This window comes from Neocloeon triangulifer, unplaced genomic scaffold, assembly GCF_031216515.1.
Source record: "Neocloeon triangulifer isolate White Clay Creek 2 clone unplaced genomic scaffold, ASM3121651v1 ptg000014l, whole genome shotgun sequence".
Taxonomy (NCBI): Eukaryota; Metazoa; Arthropoda; class Insecta; order Ephemeroptera; family Baetidae; genus Neocloeon; species Neocloeon triangulifer.
In genome coordinates, this window is record NW_026775556.1 from 21,506,446 (window position 1) to 21,521,274 (window position 14,829).

General features: G+C 37.8%; 1 protein-coding gene across 2 annotated transcripts; it reads left to right on the top strand.

Moving 5' to 3' along the window:
* The first annotated feature begins 244 nt into the window (after window positions 1-244).
* LOC132201733 (dedicator of cytokinesis protein 9) lies at window positions 245-12,965 on the top strand. 2 transcript variants are annotated; one of them, XM_059628161.1, is made up of 36 exons: window positions 245-302; window positions 349-579; window positions 669-788; window positions 855-1,051; window positions 1,138-1,207; window positions 1,271-1,395; window positions 1,449-1,551; window positions 1,614-1,794; window positions 1,860-2,035; window positions 2,091-2,222; window positions 2,287-2,499; window positions 2,560-2,726; window positions 2,780-2,941; window positions 3,003-3,082; window positions 3,145-3,407; window positions 3,464-3,726; window positions 3,851-3,950; window positions 4,111-4,299; window positions 4,356-4,544; window positions 4,607-4,807; window positions 4,862-5,008; window positions 5,062-5,263; window positions 5,312-5,502; window positions 5,584-5,890; window positions 5,944-6,064; window positions 6,154-6,336; window positions 6,388-6,602; window positions 6,654-6,923; window positions 6,974-7,134; window positions 7,192-7,312; window positions 7,366-7,716; window positions 7,815-8,080; window positions 8,238-8,598; window positions 8,654-8,826; window positions 9,010-9,128; window positions 9,210-12,965. In XM_059628161.1, the coding sequence occupies exons 2-36, from the start codon at window positions 481-483 to the stop codon at window positions 9,439-9,441; spliced, it is 6,450 nt and encodes a 2,149-aa protein (XP_059484144.1). In that variant the 5' UTR covers window positions 245-302; window positions 349-480; the 3' UTR covers window positions 9,442-12,965. The 2 variants fall into 2 exon arrangements, with proteins under 2 accessions (XP_059484144.1, XP_059484145.1); XM_059628162.1 differs by having other exon boundaries at window positions 3,851-3,938; window positions 5,062-5,245.
* Window positions 12,966-14,829: the final 1,864 nt, after the last annotated feature.

Consider the following 14,829-nt stretch of genomic DNA (forward strand, 5'->3'; position numbering starts at 1 on the left):
GGGATCAGTACCAACATTCCAAAGCTTACAATACAATTGATTTTAGTTTTAAACCAATTATTTTTGAAAAATAAAGTAAATTTAGTTTTTTTAACATTTTTTAGATTAAATTAAATATTAATTTATTTTAAAATTGAGTTTACTTCAAAGAATTGTGTACAAAAAGCCACACCTCAGGTTGGCATAATCATTTTATGTACTATAAACAAAGAGGAGCCTCAGGAGCCTCCCTTTTTCATTCCTTCACTACTTTTCTTGTCTAGAGTAGGAGCAGCTGATGTTGATGGCCTTTTCTCCAGCAAGTAGTTTTTATCTCGCATCCTCGCCGAGTTGATGTCATCAGTAAAGGTCAATAGATGTTTTGCAGGTGCTCCAAGGTCTCGTCGATGATCACTGTCACAATCATGATGCGACTTGTTCTGCGAGCGTGAGAGTCTGACTGACAGCAAATTTTGCCGCTTCTCCACGTCCGCTGGCAAAATGAGCGAAAGAAAATTCGCCAGGGCCCTCAAAAAGCCAGGAATGGCAGCGCATTTGCGCGAAACGATGTCGCAGGTCGTGCGAGAAACATCTTCGCATGTAAGTTTTTAGCCTAATCGGGGCATTTTACTCAACGAATCCCACTCGTCATTGACACCCACCCAATTTTTTGTGCTTTTTGTTTTCAGTCCTCGGCACCTGAACTCGTGACTCCAATTGAATACGAGGCTTTCATACTCAAAAATAAGACTCTGCTGCAGAACGACCCGCAAAGAGAGCTGCTTTTGTATCCATCGGACGATGTTTCGGTAGGCAGAGGAAGCTGTAAAATTTAATTGCTCGAGAGAGATTTTTAAATCTTGATTGTGTTGCAGCAAGTTATTCTGCCTCGTAAATTTCGAACCGTGCTTCCACCTCTGCCAGGATGTGTGGTGGCCGGCGAGGACCAGCTGGCAAAATTGGCTCAGAGCCCACTTCTGGCGAGGGAGAGCCTCAGAAGCTACAATACCAACTGGAACCTTGTCCACTTCAAGTACAGCAGTCATGCAGGCACCTACCATGATCTACCAAAGTAAATTCAAATTGACCACATACCATTGCTATAGAATAAAATAAAAAACATTTACAAATTTTCAACCTAAAATTTTATTATTTTAGAACGACCAAGCCTGAAGAACTCAGGGAGGAAGTTTATGAAATTGACGCAGACATCGACGCAGGAGATGAAGTAAAAACACTCAAAATTTTACTCATTGTGCAGGTTAAATTGATATTCTTTTCTGCATTTTAGTCATCTGATAGATCTATTGACATAACAAAACAAGGAATCTTATTGAAGGGACCTGAGAGTGGCCAGGAACGAATATTTGTCAACCTGGCCTCCAAAACTTTCAAAAGACGCTACTGTTATTTAAAGTAATTTGAATCTCTCTATTAAAAGTTTGCATTTAACAACTGACCAATAATAGGAGAGAGGTTGACGGGACGTACATCCTTGAAATGCAGAAACCTGAAAAGAGGGGCGATCCGAAGAGTGATTTTGTGATGGATTTTTGTACTGAAGTTGTCAAGGTTGGGATTCCCAGTTTTTGTTTCTTCAACACTCCTAATTTAATTTTTTTTTATTCTGACAGAACCCCAAGAGAGGGCGATTTGCTTTTGAGCTCAAGTTCGCTGGTAGCTCGTCTGGCAGCGGCACAAAGGTGGTCTGTTTTGCTGCCGAGACCGAGGCTGAAATGAACGACTGGGTTGCAGCCTTGAGCTTAATCGTGGCGCAAAATAAACAAAACGACGATAAAAAGCTTACAGAGAGAGGTATTACATTTTGTTTATTTTTCCAATGTTTGATGAGAAGATTAACGGGATAAATAATAAAATAGAGTCAGTTGCTTCACCTTCGCCGCACACATGGTCCTTTGGCACCCTGAAGGGGTTGGAAAACAGTATGATACCTGAGCTAGTCAGGTACTCTCGAGAGACAGACTCGTCAATCGCAGCCGCAAGGCAGGACAACCGACGCAGACTTTTTGCTGTCTGCCCCCACCTACCTGAATCTGTATTTTTTGAAAACAATTTTTGATCATTTTAATTAATGATTTAAATATAAACAGGTTGCTAAAAAAGAATCTCTTGATGCCACCGCCGAACCTTACAGAGAACAGTTCGGGCTGAGACTCTTAGTTAAATGTGAAGGTTTTTCCTTGAAACTGCATTCACAACTAGGAGATGAAAATATTTCTCAGGTATTGTTTGGAATGATTTGAACCGTTTCAAAATTGAAAACTAATTGTTTTTATTTCTTGTCAGATTGAGCCATATTTCCTCATTCTGGCACTTTTCGATGCCAAGGATAATAGGAAATTGACTGAAGACATTCACTTTGATGTTAATTCAGATGAAGCCAAAGCCATGCTGGTGCAGAATGGTGAGGAAAACGGAACCAAAGAAAATGGAGTTGAGTCATTTTACCCTCCTGAATGGAACAACATACCTCACAGCTATTTGGAGAATTTGCATCAGGTACTTTTTTCAATCTTTTGAAAATAAATGTATATGATAATGAAATTTGTTTTTTCAAAGGCTATTTTGAGCGTCACTAATCCACACCCTGATGTTTATTTGGTTTTGAGAGTGGAAAAAGTGCTGCAGGGTGCAATAAACCAAAGTACAGAGCCTTACATCCGACCAGGACGAGACTCAAAAATTGCTCAAAAAGCACTTAAAGTGGCCAAACTATGCTGTCAAAAGTAAGAATAAATTATTATTGAAAAGTCTTGATTAATTTTTTTCTTTTGAACAGATTAGGAAAGTACCGAATGCCTTTTGCTTGGGCTGCTCGGCCTCTATTTAGACACACAAGCGGCCAATTAGACATGTCTGCACAATTTTCTTCTTTGTATCGCCAGGAACCAAACAAACTAAATGATGAAGAGCTTCTGAAAATGCTACAAGACTTCAAAAAGTAATAACCGATTTGATACTTTCTAAAGACTTATTTTTGAATTGTCATTAAACATTTTCAGGCCTGACAAAATGAGCCGACTTACCACGATCCCAGCAACAGTGAACATAAACGTCACCTTTATTACAGACCCACCTGAAAGTAAGTTTTCCACTCATTCTTTCGTTCTTTGTACCAGCTAGAGATAATTTGCTTTATCGTAGACTCGCTCACAACATCCCTAGCTCCCATCAAGCCATTCAACCCCTCATCAGAAACAGCTGCGTCAATCGAGGTTGTTGAGTTTGAGAATCATTTAGCGACCGGTACGCCAGGTCGACAACCCTATTCAGTCCCCTGCCACCACCTTTATGTGTACCCTAAGCAGCTCTGCTTTGAGGCGCAAAAAGTTTTCGCCAAAGCTAGAAATCTGGCCTGCACTGTAGAACTCCGCGATTCTGACGCCGAAGACACTCAAGCCATCAAAGTAAACCTGATCCATCATCAGAGGAAATTTCTTAAAAGCTCAAATTTTATTTCCAGTGCATTTATCAAATTCCGGGCAGTGATCTTCTGGTCGATCAATTTGTGTGCCCAGTTTTGCACCACAACCGTTCTCCAAGTTGGTACTCCGAAGTGAAGCTGCGTCTGCCTGTGTGTTTGAGTCCAACGCATCACTTGCTATTTCGATTTCATCACATTACCTGTGATGCTAACAAGAAAACAAGTTTGGGAGGCAGCAATTCCAGCCCTGGCCTTGAGTCGAGCGTTGGATACGCATGGTTGCCTCTATCCACCGATGGAAGGTAATAATATAATTATACTTGTTTTTTCCTGGATTGACATCTTTGATAAAGAAATGAATATTTAAAAAAAAAATTATTTTAATTTTCTAATTATTTACATAAGCTAAAATTTCTTTTATTTTAGGATTGAAACTGGAGACAAAGATCTAGCCATAGCAGCATCACTTCCTGATGGCTACTTGGCAGTGAAGCCTCTTGGGCTGGGCAAGGGCGTAAGTCGTTGGGTATCGTACAGTTCAAATTTATCTTGCGATCGCTACAGTGCTTCAAGCCAGCTGTACATAAATCATCCAAAAGCGGTCTTGTAGATTTTGCTATTTTTGGCGGGCGTTTGCTTTTAAGATGTTTTAAGTCAGGAGATTTCTCACAACCAACTTCTTTCAGTATGCTGGCCCTGAAATCACATGGCTGGACGGACACAAGTCGTTATTCCGAGTTGGCCTGCGTCTGGTCTCGACTCTTGCAACAACAGACGGCCACTTGCACAACATGTTTGTTCAGGCTGAAAAACTGTTAGAGCCAAAACCGGTGCAACTTCCGCCAAACGAGCTGGAGACTTCCAAAGTTTTGAAGGTTTTTCATTCAAATAATAATTATCTAACTTCTATATAATTTTTTTTTCTTATCAGGCTGGTCATGCGATACACATTTCTACACTTCTCAATTTTCTGCCTACAATTTTGAACTTGCTGTTCAATTTATTGGCCAAATGTGGAAATGTCGGGACTGTCGGCATTGACACGATGCGTCTTTTGCTACACATAGTCACTCAAACGAAGGACGCTGGCAGGCACGATGCTCTTGTTGCTTATGTCAAAGTAAAAAATCCAAATTCAACTTTTGCGCCCAAATTTATTATTATTTTTTTTTTTAATTTTAGTACGTATACGGAAGCTCGCATGCTGGTGACAGCAACCAACCGCTCCATGAGCAACTGGCAGTCCACATGCCAGCTCTTCTTGACTCGATTGCAGCCACCGAAATTCATTTGGCTCTGCAACTGATGAGCCACTCAGGTTTCTTTTTAGAAATTTTGGCCAAGAGCATGGCCCAACACCTTCTAGTCACAGGACGGATAAAGGTACTTTGATTTAAATCAGAAAAAAATCTAGCGACTAATGTGAATAAATTTCAGATGCTTCGTAATGAGCGCTTTTCAGCAGATTTTACTTTGTCTCTAGGGCAAATGTTGGACTCCTTAGCCCCGTGTGTCATTGCAAATTTCAAAGACCACAAACCTGAGGCACAGGAGCTCAACACCAGTATTGCATTATTTCTCAAAGTATAAAATTAATTAACCTTAAAATGATTCCCACTAATCAAATTTTATTGTAGCGCTGCCTGAGTTTGATGGACCGTGGTGTGGTGCTTGGCATGGTCGGTCGCTACAGCCACAGGTTCAACACGAGCGAGCACGCCATGTTGAGCGAGTACAAATACTCATTCTTGGGCACTGTTTGCTGCCACGAACACTTCATTCCACTGAATATTCCACTCGCCCCACCGCCTTTATCACCCAGTAGGATTAAGAAATTAGGTTTGTATGATACAAGTGGTGATTTGTGATGTTCTAAATGATCAACAGACAATGGACAAAACTGGAGCGCCGGCCAGTTGAACGAAGACTTCTGCAAGCAGCATTTCCTGGCTGCATTGATGCTCCGGGAGGTGCAGCACGCGCTCAACAAAGAGGTCTACCAAGTGAGACGAGCTGCCGTGCGCACTTTGAGAGATCTGATGGCCAAGCATGAACTTGACTCTAGATACCAAAATAAGGTAAAAAATATTTCCAGAATTTATGTTGAAAATATGATTTCATTGATTTGCAATTACTGGAAATTTAATTTCTGATTTTAGGGTCAGTTGGCCAGAATTGCGTCGTTGTACCTGCCATGGCTTGAAATCGCCATCGACAACAGGGACAGACTTCCCATTGTCCTTTCCAGGTCTAGAGTTGGTACAAAATCAACAAACGTGGCTTCGAGCATAGCTGACAGCAACTTGGGTGGAAGCAGCAGCATCCTCTCGGCAGCCAGTTGCCCGCAGAATGGATTTAGAGACAGGTCGAATCGAAACACTTTGCACTTTGATTCTTGCGGATCGCCTTTCTTTTCCGGAGCACAGTCTAGGGAGAATGTTGGCTTTTCTGCCATTGCTGGTCAAGGTATTTCTTAAAAACTAAAAAAAAGGCAATAATTAAATCAAATTTACTTCAAGGTGTTGTCATTGCTGGATCTAATGTCAGTTTGGAGTCTGATGACTCAACAATGTCAATTGATGCAGCTTCTGCTATATCTCAAGAGACAGCAATTGCCAAAGGTCCAGGCAGTATCGGAAGGTAAATTTTTTTTCAAAAATTAACTTGTTTCATATTTAACCTCATGATATTGGGAACTTGAATCTTAATGTGAATTTTTAAATTTACAGGATGATGCTAAATAATTCCCCTCAGCCTAATTTACGACACAGAGACATGCTTCAAGCATCCGAGGCCCAAGACATTCTACTTTGCTACCTGTTTGTGGTAAAACACATCGGAGATCAGTGCCTGGTTGCATACTGGCAACATTGCAGTCAATCTCAGTTGCTTGGTTTCTTCCAGCTCTTACAGTAAATTCAACATATTTTATGCAAGCCTTCACTAATTGTTTAATTCTTTAGTATGAGTCTCTTGAAATTCCAATACCAAGGAAAAAGGCACCAGAGCGGTGGATTGTCCAGCAAATTATCCCTGGCCTCTGCTCCCATTCCAGTCACAAATGGGTTCAAAAGCAGAAAAGCAAACACTCTGCCAGCCCGTATGGAGGCGCCTGCCTTTGGAGCCTCCGAGCAAAGTTTCATTGATGACCAACCTAGTCCAATAAGCGAGACAAAAAGTAAAAACAAGACCGTTTTATTTACTGTCCTTGACAAAAATTTGTTACTAGGTTGGAAACTAAGCAGAACAGTATCCCAGCAGACTCTTTTAGAAGCAAACATGGCTGCGGAAATAGCCTTGGTTGTGCTTGACTGCGTTGGGCTGTACTGCAGGCAGTGCCGAGATTCCATTCTTGCTGCAGAAGACTCGCCGATAACTGAAAAGATCTTTGAAATGTACCTCACTTTTCTGCAAGTGAGCCAGTGCGAGAGCATTTTGATGCACGTCTTTGCTGCTCTCAGGGCTTTTGTCAACAATTTCTCTCCGGTCCTATTTCAAGGTACTCAAAATTCATTTCATAGCATTTTGTTTAATTTAATTTATTTCAAGGGAGCGCAAAAATCTGCGGACTGCTGTGTTCTGAGCTGCTACGCTGCTGCAACTCGAAACTTTCAAAAACGAGGCAGGAGTCTTGTGCTATAATTTATCTTTTGATGAGAAGCAACTTTGAATACACTGGTCGCCAAGGATTAACTCGCATGCACCTGCAGGTAAATTTCATGACCACATTCCATTAAATTGGATCTTTATCAAAATCTATATTTCAGCTTGTGATATCAGTTTCCCGGCTTCTTGGAAACATGGACGTTTTAAACAACTCTAGAATGCAGGAGTCTCTCTCGATGATAAACAATTTTGCAAGCAGTGATAAAGCAATGAAAACAACACGTAATTTTTTCACATAAACCCTCTCTTAGTATTTTATCATTTTTATTTCTCAGGATTCCCAAAAGAAGTTCGGTCCTTGACAACAAGAATGAGAAATGTCCTGATGGCCACTGCTCAAATGAGGGAGCACAACCACGAACCAGAAGTCCTCAACGAGCTGCAACTCAACTTGGCGGACTCTTATTCGTGCACACCTGAACTGAGGATGACCTGGCTGCAAGCATTAGCAGGGAACCACTCAAAGGCCAACTCGTACTCTGAAGCTGCTCTCTGCCACCTTCACATGGCGGCGCTTCAGGCCGAGTACCTGAAACAGAAAGGCCTTTTAAGCTGGGGAGCCGAGGCATTCTCGGCAATATCTCCAAACATCACTGAAGACGAAAAGAATCTCAAAGTTGACACTGGTGAGTGCTTTTAAAAATTGATTTTTTTTTTCTTAATTGGCAAATATGCAGTAATAATAATTTTACTGTACTACTTAATTGCTTGATTTTTGAAACAGGGGCTGCTGAAACTCAATACACGGAAGTGTCCCTGACAGAGCAGTTGACCCATTGCTCAGATCTGTTGGAACGAGCCGAGCGTTACGAACTGCAAGTTCCTCTTTACCGACTCATCATTCCTTTGTATGAAGGAAGGAGAGACTACAACGCCATGGCTGCTGCCTTCAGACATTTGGCTCAGTCTTGCACCAAAGCGTCCGAGTGTGCAACTAGATCTGGACGACGTTTGCTCGGAACCTATTACAGAGTTGCTTATTATGGACAGGTAACTGCACTAATTTTTATTTTTAAAGCAGTTCAAAAATTAACATATTTAATAGAGTTTGTAAATTATACGTGTTTTCAAAATAATATTTCCTTTTTAATAAATATTTAGCAAATGTAATTTTATAAATAATTTTTACAATATAATAATTTTTTAGGCATGTTTTGACGAGAACACTCAGGGAGTCGAGTACATCTACAAAGAGCCAAAAGTCACCTCACTGGCTGAGCTTTCCGAACGCTTGACTCACCAGTTTGCAAGCAAGTTTGGACCCGGCGCTGTCAAGATTGTGTGTGACGTGGACCGCACTGGCAGTGACAAGAAGGATGACAGTGGTTGGGTTCTCGTCACCCATGTCACACCGTACTGGGAGCCAAGCGAACTTGGTTCCAAACTCACCCTTTTCGAAAGGACCCACCACAATGTGAAGCACTTCATGTTCGACACTCCCTTCACTAAAAACGGACCTGCTCAGGGTGGACCCTCTGAGCAGTGGAAGCGAAGGACTATCTTGACAAGTAATTAAAATGCAAGTTTTAGTAATTTTTGTAAATTCTTTATTTTCATCTGCAGCTTCGAAATCCTTCCCTTACCTGGTTCGTCGACTGCCTGTGGTCGAGAGGAAAGTGATGGAATTAAATCCACTTATTGTGGCTCTGCATGAGATGAAGCAGCGGCTCTCAGACTTGGAAGAGGTTGTTTACTGTAACCCACCGGATGCTAAACGGCTGCAGCTTTTGTTGCAGGCAAGTCAAAATAAACTGGAATATAATAATTAGAAATATTTTAACAATGCATCATTTTAAATTTAAAAGAAAAAAATAACCGATATTCAATTTCTATGATATTTTTCCTTAAAAAAGGTTAATTTCAATAAAATTATAAAATAAAAAATCTGAGAAATGAAAACGTTTTTGCTAAAATTTCAGGGAAGTGTCTGTGTTCAAGTCAATGCTGGACCGATGGCTTACGCCTCTGCATTCCTCGACCCGAGTAAGAATTCTGACTACCCTGAGGACGATCTAGAGCAATTGCGAGACGTTTTCAGGTAAATTAATTCAAATCCCTACATATTCAAGAAAAATTGCAAAACCCAGAGCTGAATTTGGATTCGTATTTTAATTTATAGGGAGTTTGTCAGCGTTTGCTCTGATGCTCTCCACGTGAACGCCAAACTAGTCTCCAGTGAACAGCAGGACTACCAGGAGATGCTGTCGGAAACCTTCCAGAAAATGTGCCAGGACCTGGGCGCCCTGATGAGCGAGCCGATCTTTTCCGAGGAAGATTTGGCCGCCAAGAGACAAAGCTGCGCCCTTTTCAGTGCCATCAGTGGCCTGCAAAATGATTCTAGTTTCTCGTAAATAGCCATACAAGTTAGTGTAATTAGGTCGTACAATAGGGTGTATTTATATATGTGTATAAATTAAGGGCCATATTTCATCTCGTGACATTCATAACCTCCGCTGGGGCTGTTTTTCACCCTGAATCTCGTAATTGGAACGATCAAAATCAAGTAGCTTAAAATTGCTATTACCATTAACTATGTGTGATATTTTGCTTAGATATCACCGGCAGAACTATTTTGTGCCAATCACGTGCCTTAAGATATAAAAAACCTAATCTTCACAAGTCATTTGCGAAATTAAAATATTTAATAATATAAACGGAAGAGTTTCTAGGTATTTCTAAATCTTGGCTTCGGAAATGTTTTTTATGTAAATTTAATTTACAAATTCATCTTTGTTTTGTAAGACTTATGAATTTTCAAGTAAAGTCTTTAACGGATATTTATTTACTTGCAGAACAAAATAATCAATTATTAGTATCCATTTGCCATTTCAGTAAATGTGAGCAATATTTAGTAATTTTAACCAAAATAATCATTTTATATAAGTTTCTGTGTGTTAATTTATTAATTTACAGTTTTAATTTGATTTTTATTCTTTCTTTCTTCAAGGCTTATTGTGAAGATTTGTAACGAAATATTTCCAGCCTTGTGTTTAGATCAACCTGAAAAAGCTTTTGTAGAAAATGAACTCGACTTGGCGTCGCAATTGATGAGATAAACTTGTAATTTATGATTTTTGTGTACAAAAGAAGAACTAACAAAAGTTGTTGTACATTACAAAGTTTTGCTGTGATCGTGATTTGCGTTTTTGAAAAGTAATCGATGTCTCAAGACAAGGAGCGCTGCCATGTTAAGTTTTCCTTTTTGGATTTATAAAATAACGCTCCCTGCTTTTTGTGCTATTAATTATTGAAAAAAGTAAACGTTGTACAAGCAATCAAATTAATTTATGTTGGTCTCCGGGAAAAAATCTCACTCTCCAAACCAGATCCCGCGGACAAAGTGAAAGAGAGCCGCATGAAAACGTCATCAGTCATTCTAATGTAACGGCCGGGCCATTGAAAACCGCCACTGTTCAAACCCAAGTGGAATTAAAAATTGAGAAATTTTTAACGAGAGCCTGTTTGAGGTCCAGCCGGCCACTCAGCGGCGGCGTCGGTCCGTTACGAGTCTAATTTTTCATTAATTTCTCCTTTCCCGCCGCCGGTCCGTTGGCACAAAAATTCGCAACTCGCATTCCCACGGATAAAATACATAAATTTGCGCACAGACCAACGGGCGAAAATGCACAACCTCTCTCGCGTCGTCATTATTGCAATCGCGCCATCTGCAACTTAATGAATGTGCAGTAGCCAATTTTTCAGACTGTGCATGAATAAGCGGGGAAAAAAACTCCAGACGGCCTATATGGAAATTGAATGCGCTCGAGAGAGTTCCTTTCTCGTTCGTTAGGGTTGGAAATTTTAATTTGTGTGCGCTTGCTTTCGTCTGGTGTGCTCGGCGCGGCTAATGAATTTATTCCCGAGAGGCGCACACGGCATTATATTGATTGGCAGATGAATTTAGAGCCGGGGAAAAATAATAAAAACTACTTTTGTTCTCGAGCCCGCAGGCTCTGGCTTGGCCTGCCAGTTTGATTTTACGGCCGCGTAGGCCTCTGAATTTTTATCGGCCGACCTACTCGTCGCGTCCCCCAAATTAAATTATTCCTTTGTGCGGCCAGCTGGTGTGTAATTTTAGTCTGAAGTTCAAAAGAGAAGAAAAGTGCTCAAAAATTTGATTTGAAAATTGGCTATAGAAAATTTTACTTTCAAAACAGTTCAATCTTTTATCATAACGAAATTGCCAAAATTTGAATCTTTTAATCACCTCAAATTAGATTTAGTTCAAAGTAACTTCTTTAGTTTGAAAGTCAGGGAAATATTAATTTAATAATGATTTTTGTAAAATGGAGTTTTTTTATTTCATTAACTTTTGGGTGAAGAGCTAGGAATTTGCAAAAGTCTAGAATCTCATTCTATAGGGATTGGAAAAATAGGTGATCTTTTTATTATTATATTATTTGTCCGAAAATTACTGGAATGCACTTAAAAAAAAGTCCCGATATGCCTTTCACTAGTTAAAATTGAAGTTTTAGAATCTCCTAAAATAATCTACTTGATGAAAATGAACCATTTTATTTATGAACAACCAATTTTCACCTATTATGTGATCATTCACTTAAAATCTCACCTGCATTCAGACATAATTTCACCAAATCTTTTATATCACATATTTGTATTATTTCACCAAATATCACCTATTTATCCCAAGCCCGAATTTTATTCACTCAATAAATGCGTTAATCGTTTTGGTTGAACTTAAAAAGTAACTCCTAAAGAATAAAATTCTTTAATCTAATTAAAGCCATTTGACCGCATTGCCATGTGTCTAGGATTTTTAGGTAGCTTCAAAATCTAAATTCCCAAAGTTATAGTTAGTCAAGAGACTCAACGGAATTCCCTTAATGTGTAATATATGGACCTGCTTAAAATACAATTTAAATTGAAACGAATTAAATTCAACAGAAACAGAAAAAAAATTCTCAGAATAAAAAATAATAATTAAATGGTTTCCAAATAATTAAACTTAAAACTCAATCAACTCTCTTGCAGCACCAAATTATCTAAACTATATTTAAATGCACCTCTGAAATTATCTAAATTGAATTCAAAACTAAAAGCACGAATAACACTATAATATGAAACCGCGAATCTCTAAGTATGTTATTGAAACTTCTCGTTAAAGCCCCCAATACTCTGACAATAATAATGGAGCGCACAAAAACCGCAAAAGTTTGCAGGCCATAAATTATTTATACCTTGACAAGAAATTGTTTTCATATCTTTATCTTTCGCACCTCCGCAAATTGCACGGGTCGCTCTAGTCGGGTGCAAATAGTGTAATTTTCTAGGCTGCGCCATCCGCTATTGATTAAACGGCGGATCCGCCTGATGCCCTGCTGGGTTATCAGTTCGTGCCCGTCGCGCTAGTTGCCGACCCACGAGCACCCACGCCGCGAGCAAATTTGGTGCAACCTCCACATCGGATCCGATTTCTCCGAAAATATCATCATGTGTCACAAATAAAACGCACTTTTCCGCAAAGATATTCTTGAGAGTGATAAAAATAATAGAAAATTTTTGTTCCTGTATGTTTTATTTCCATCTGTTGTTGAAATAGAGCCCTACTTATGTTACGGTGCAATCTCTACTTTTATAACCACCAAAATCTGGAATTTGAATCGCTATCGTGGATGTGATTTAATGTACAATTTTTTTTTTTCAAACTTTCTGAACTCATTTTTACTTTTTACTTTAAATATAATGTTAACTTTGTTAATAATTGTCATATTTGGTTTTATCAAAAGGCTCCTTTTGTTCTTGTGAAAAATCATCGACTTGATGTGTTTTGTCAATAATGTATTATTAGGATTATTAGTTTGTAAAAAGGAAAGCAAAAACAAACGAATAAAAACTACTTATACCATAATATTTGGCGAAATTTTTATCTTTTATTTAATTATAAAACCTGCTGATTAATGCGTGTCAATTCATTTTTTTTTTCCATTAGTTTAGTTTGAAAAAAACTTTGAAGCTATTAGGTTCGAAAAACAAATAATTCATTAGAAAAATTGAATTGTAACATATCAATCTGAAAATTATATTTTATTTATAAATATGAAATTAAAAGGTTGTAAAAATAAATTTAAACAGCAAAACATGATGTCGATAAAAAAAATTTAAATGATGAAATAATGAGATGAAATAATAAAAAAGCAAATTAAAAGATAATAATATTATATTATAATAAATATAAAATTGTATTCAGTGAAAATTGTAAAAATTAATCTTAACAACATTGTAAAATGTAATACACATAAAAGAATTTTATTTATTTTATTTCTTTTATTATTTCTTAAAACCTTAGTTAAATACATTTTTGTTTCTGCGATATTTTTATAACTTTATTGTTAGTAATATTGAGGACTGCAACATGAATTTCTATTATTTAATTATATTTTTGGAGGCCTTTTGTTTTTCTGGGCTTTTACGCTTTTCCTTTTCTAAATTACGAATCAAGTGCATTCAGATTTGAGATTTTTCAGCCATGGTATAAACACTTATTATTTTGTAAAACACACAATATTACTGAACCATAGTTCCAATAATAATGCTTTAAATTTAATTTCGTTTCTTCAAAATTATATATTATATTTATTTATCTAGTTGGTTTGACAATATCGTCTGTGTGTTTCAATTTGCTGCGGCCACCGGAGTAACATAAAAAAATCATATTTTCATTCATGGAAGAAACTCAATAATTTCAAACACACAATATTATTGAACCAGCATAGCTCCAATAACAATGCTATAGAGCTATAGAATAATAGAATAAATAATAAAATAATTTTAAGAGCTAATATTTTATTTTAAATGCATATTTACTAATCTAGTTGGTCATTTTATCTTAATCCTTCTCTTAATTTTTTGGTCAAAATAATTGACCAAAACCAATTATTCAATTTAATTTAAATTTTAATTTAATGACTCAGAATATTTCAATTATTTAATAGAAATATATGTATGCACAATTATGTGTGCTTCAAGTCAAACAAAGCCTAGAAAGAGCACATCATAAACACACACAATTAAAAGATTTTGAATTTGAGTCACGCCCGAAGAAGTTTTACACGTGCTTAGTGTATAAGGATCTAATTTTGCTGCTCCTTTGATTACAATCTGCGCGGCAAAGATAAGATATCGCAGAGGGCAGTTGAACTAAAACAATACACACACGCCTTTTATTTTCTTTTCTAGCCGCACGTGTGCACAATCAACGAAGGCTGCGTTCGCACTTCTGCGCGCCACACGAAAGAAAAATGTTCAGGCGCAACTTTTAATTAATTACGAATCCTCAACAATTTCTCTGAACTCCTGCTTGTATAATAAGATTCAATTACATTTGATACAGAGTTTATTTCAAACAATTAATCAGCTTTTTTATTCTGTCCCTTCGATTAAATATGCGTTTTAAAACTGACAATATTGTGGTTGTTCATTATCATTTTCTATTTGACATTGGCTGATAAGTCAATGTCTTCTAAGTCATGGTGGCTTGTAACAGAATCGAATCATTTTCATATTTATAAGAAAATTTTTATAACACATCCTCGTTTTTGTCTTTGCCAGAGGAGATTTTTGCAATACATTATGATACTCAGTCGATTATTTATTGCGAAGAAACACGCCAGGCCAACACACACATTATAAATTAAAATTGCTCAATTTTGTCGTAAAAATATGGCGTGTTGAAAATTTGTCTCATATGAATGACGAAGAAGCATATTATATTATATGTA

Bases quoted from the DNA above. Each gene is read 5' to 3' on its own strand.
- LOC132201733 (XM_059628161.1), top strand. From the start codon at position 481: ATGAGCGAAAGAAAATTCGCCAGGGCCCTCAAAAAGCCAGGAATGGCA. The intron at 7,313-7,365 runs GTAATTTTTTCA...TTTATTTCTCAG, and splicing joins TAAAGCAATGAAAACAACAC to GATTCCCAAAAGAAGTTCGG. The intron at 8,599-8,653 runs GTAATTAAAATG...TTTCATCTGCAG, and splicing joins GCGAAGGACTATCTTGACAA to CTTCGAAATCCTTCCCTTAC.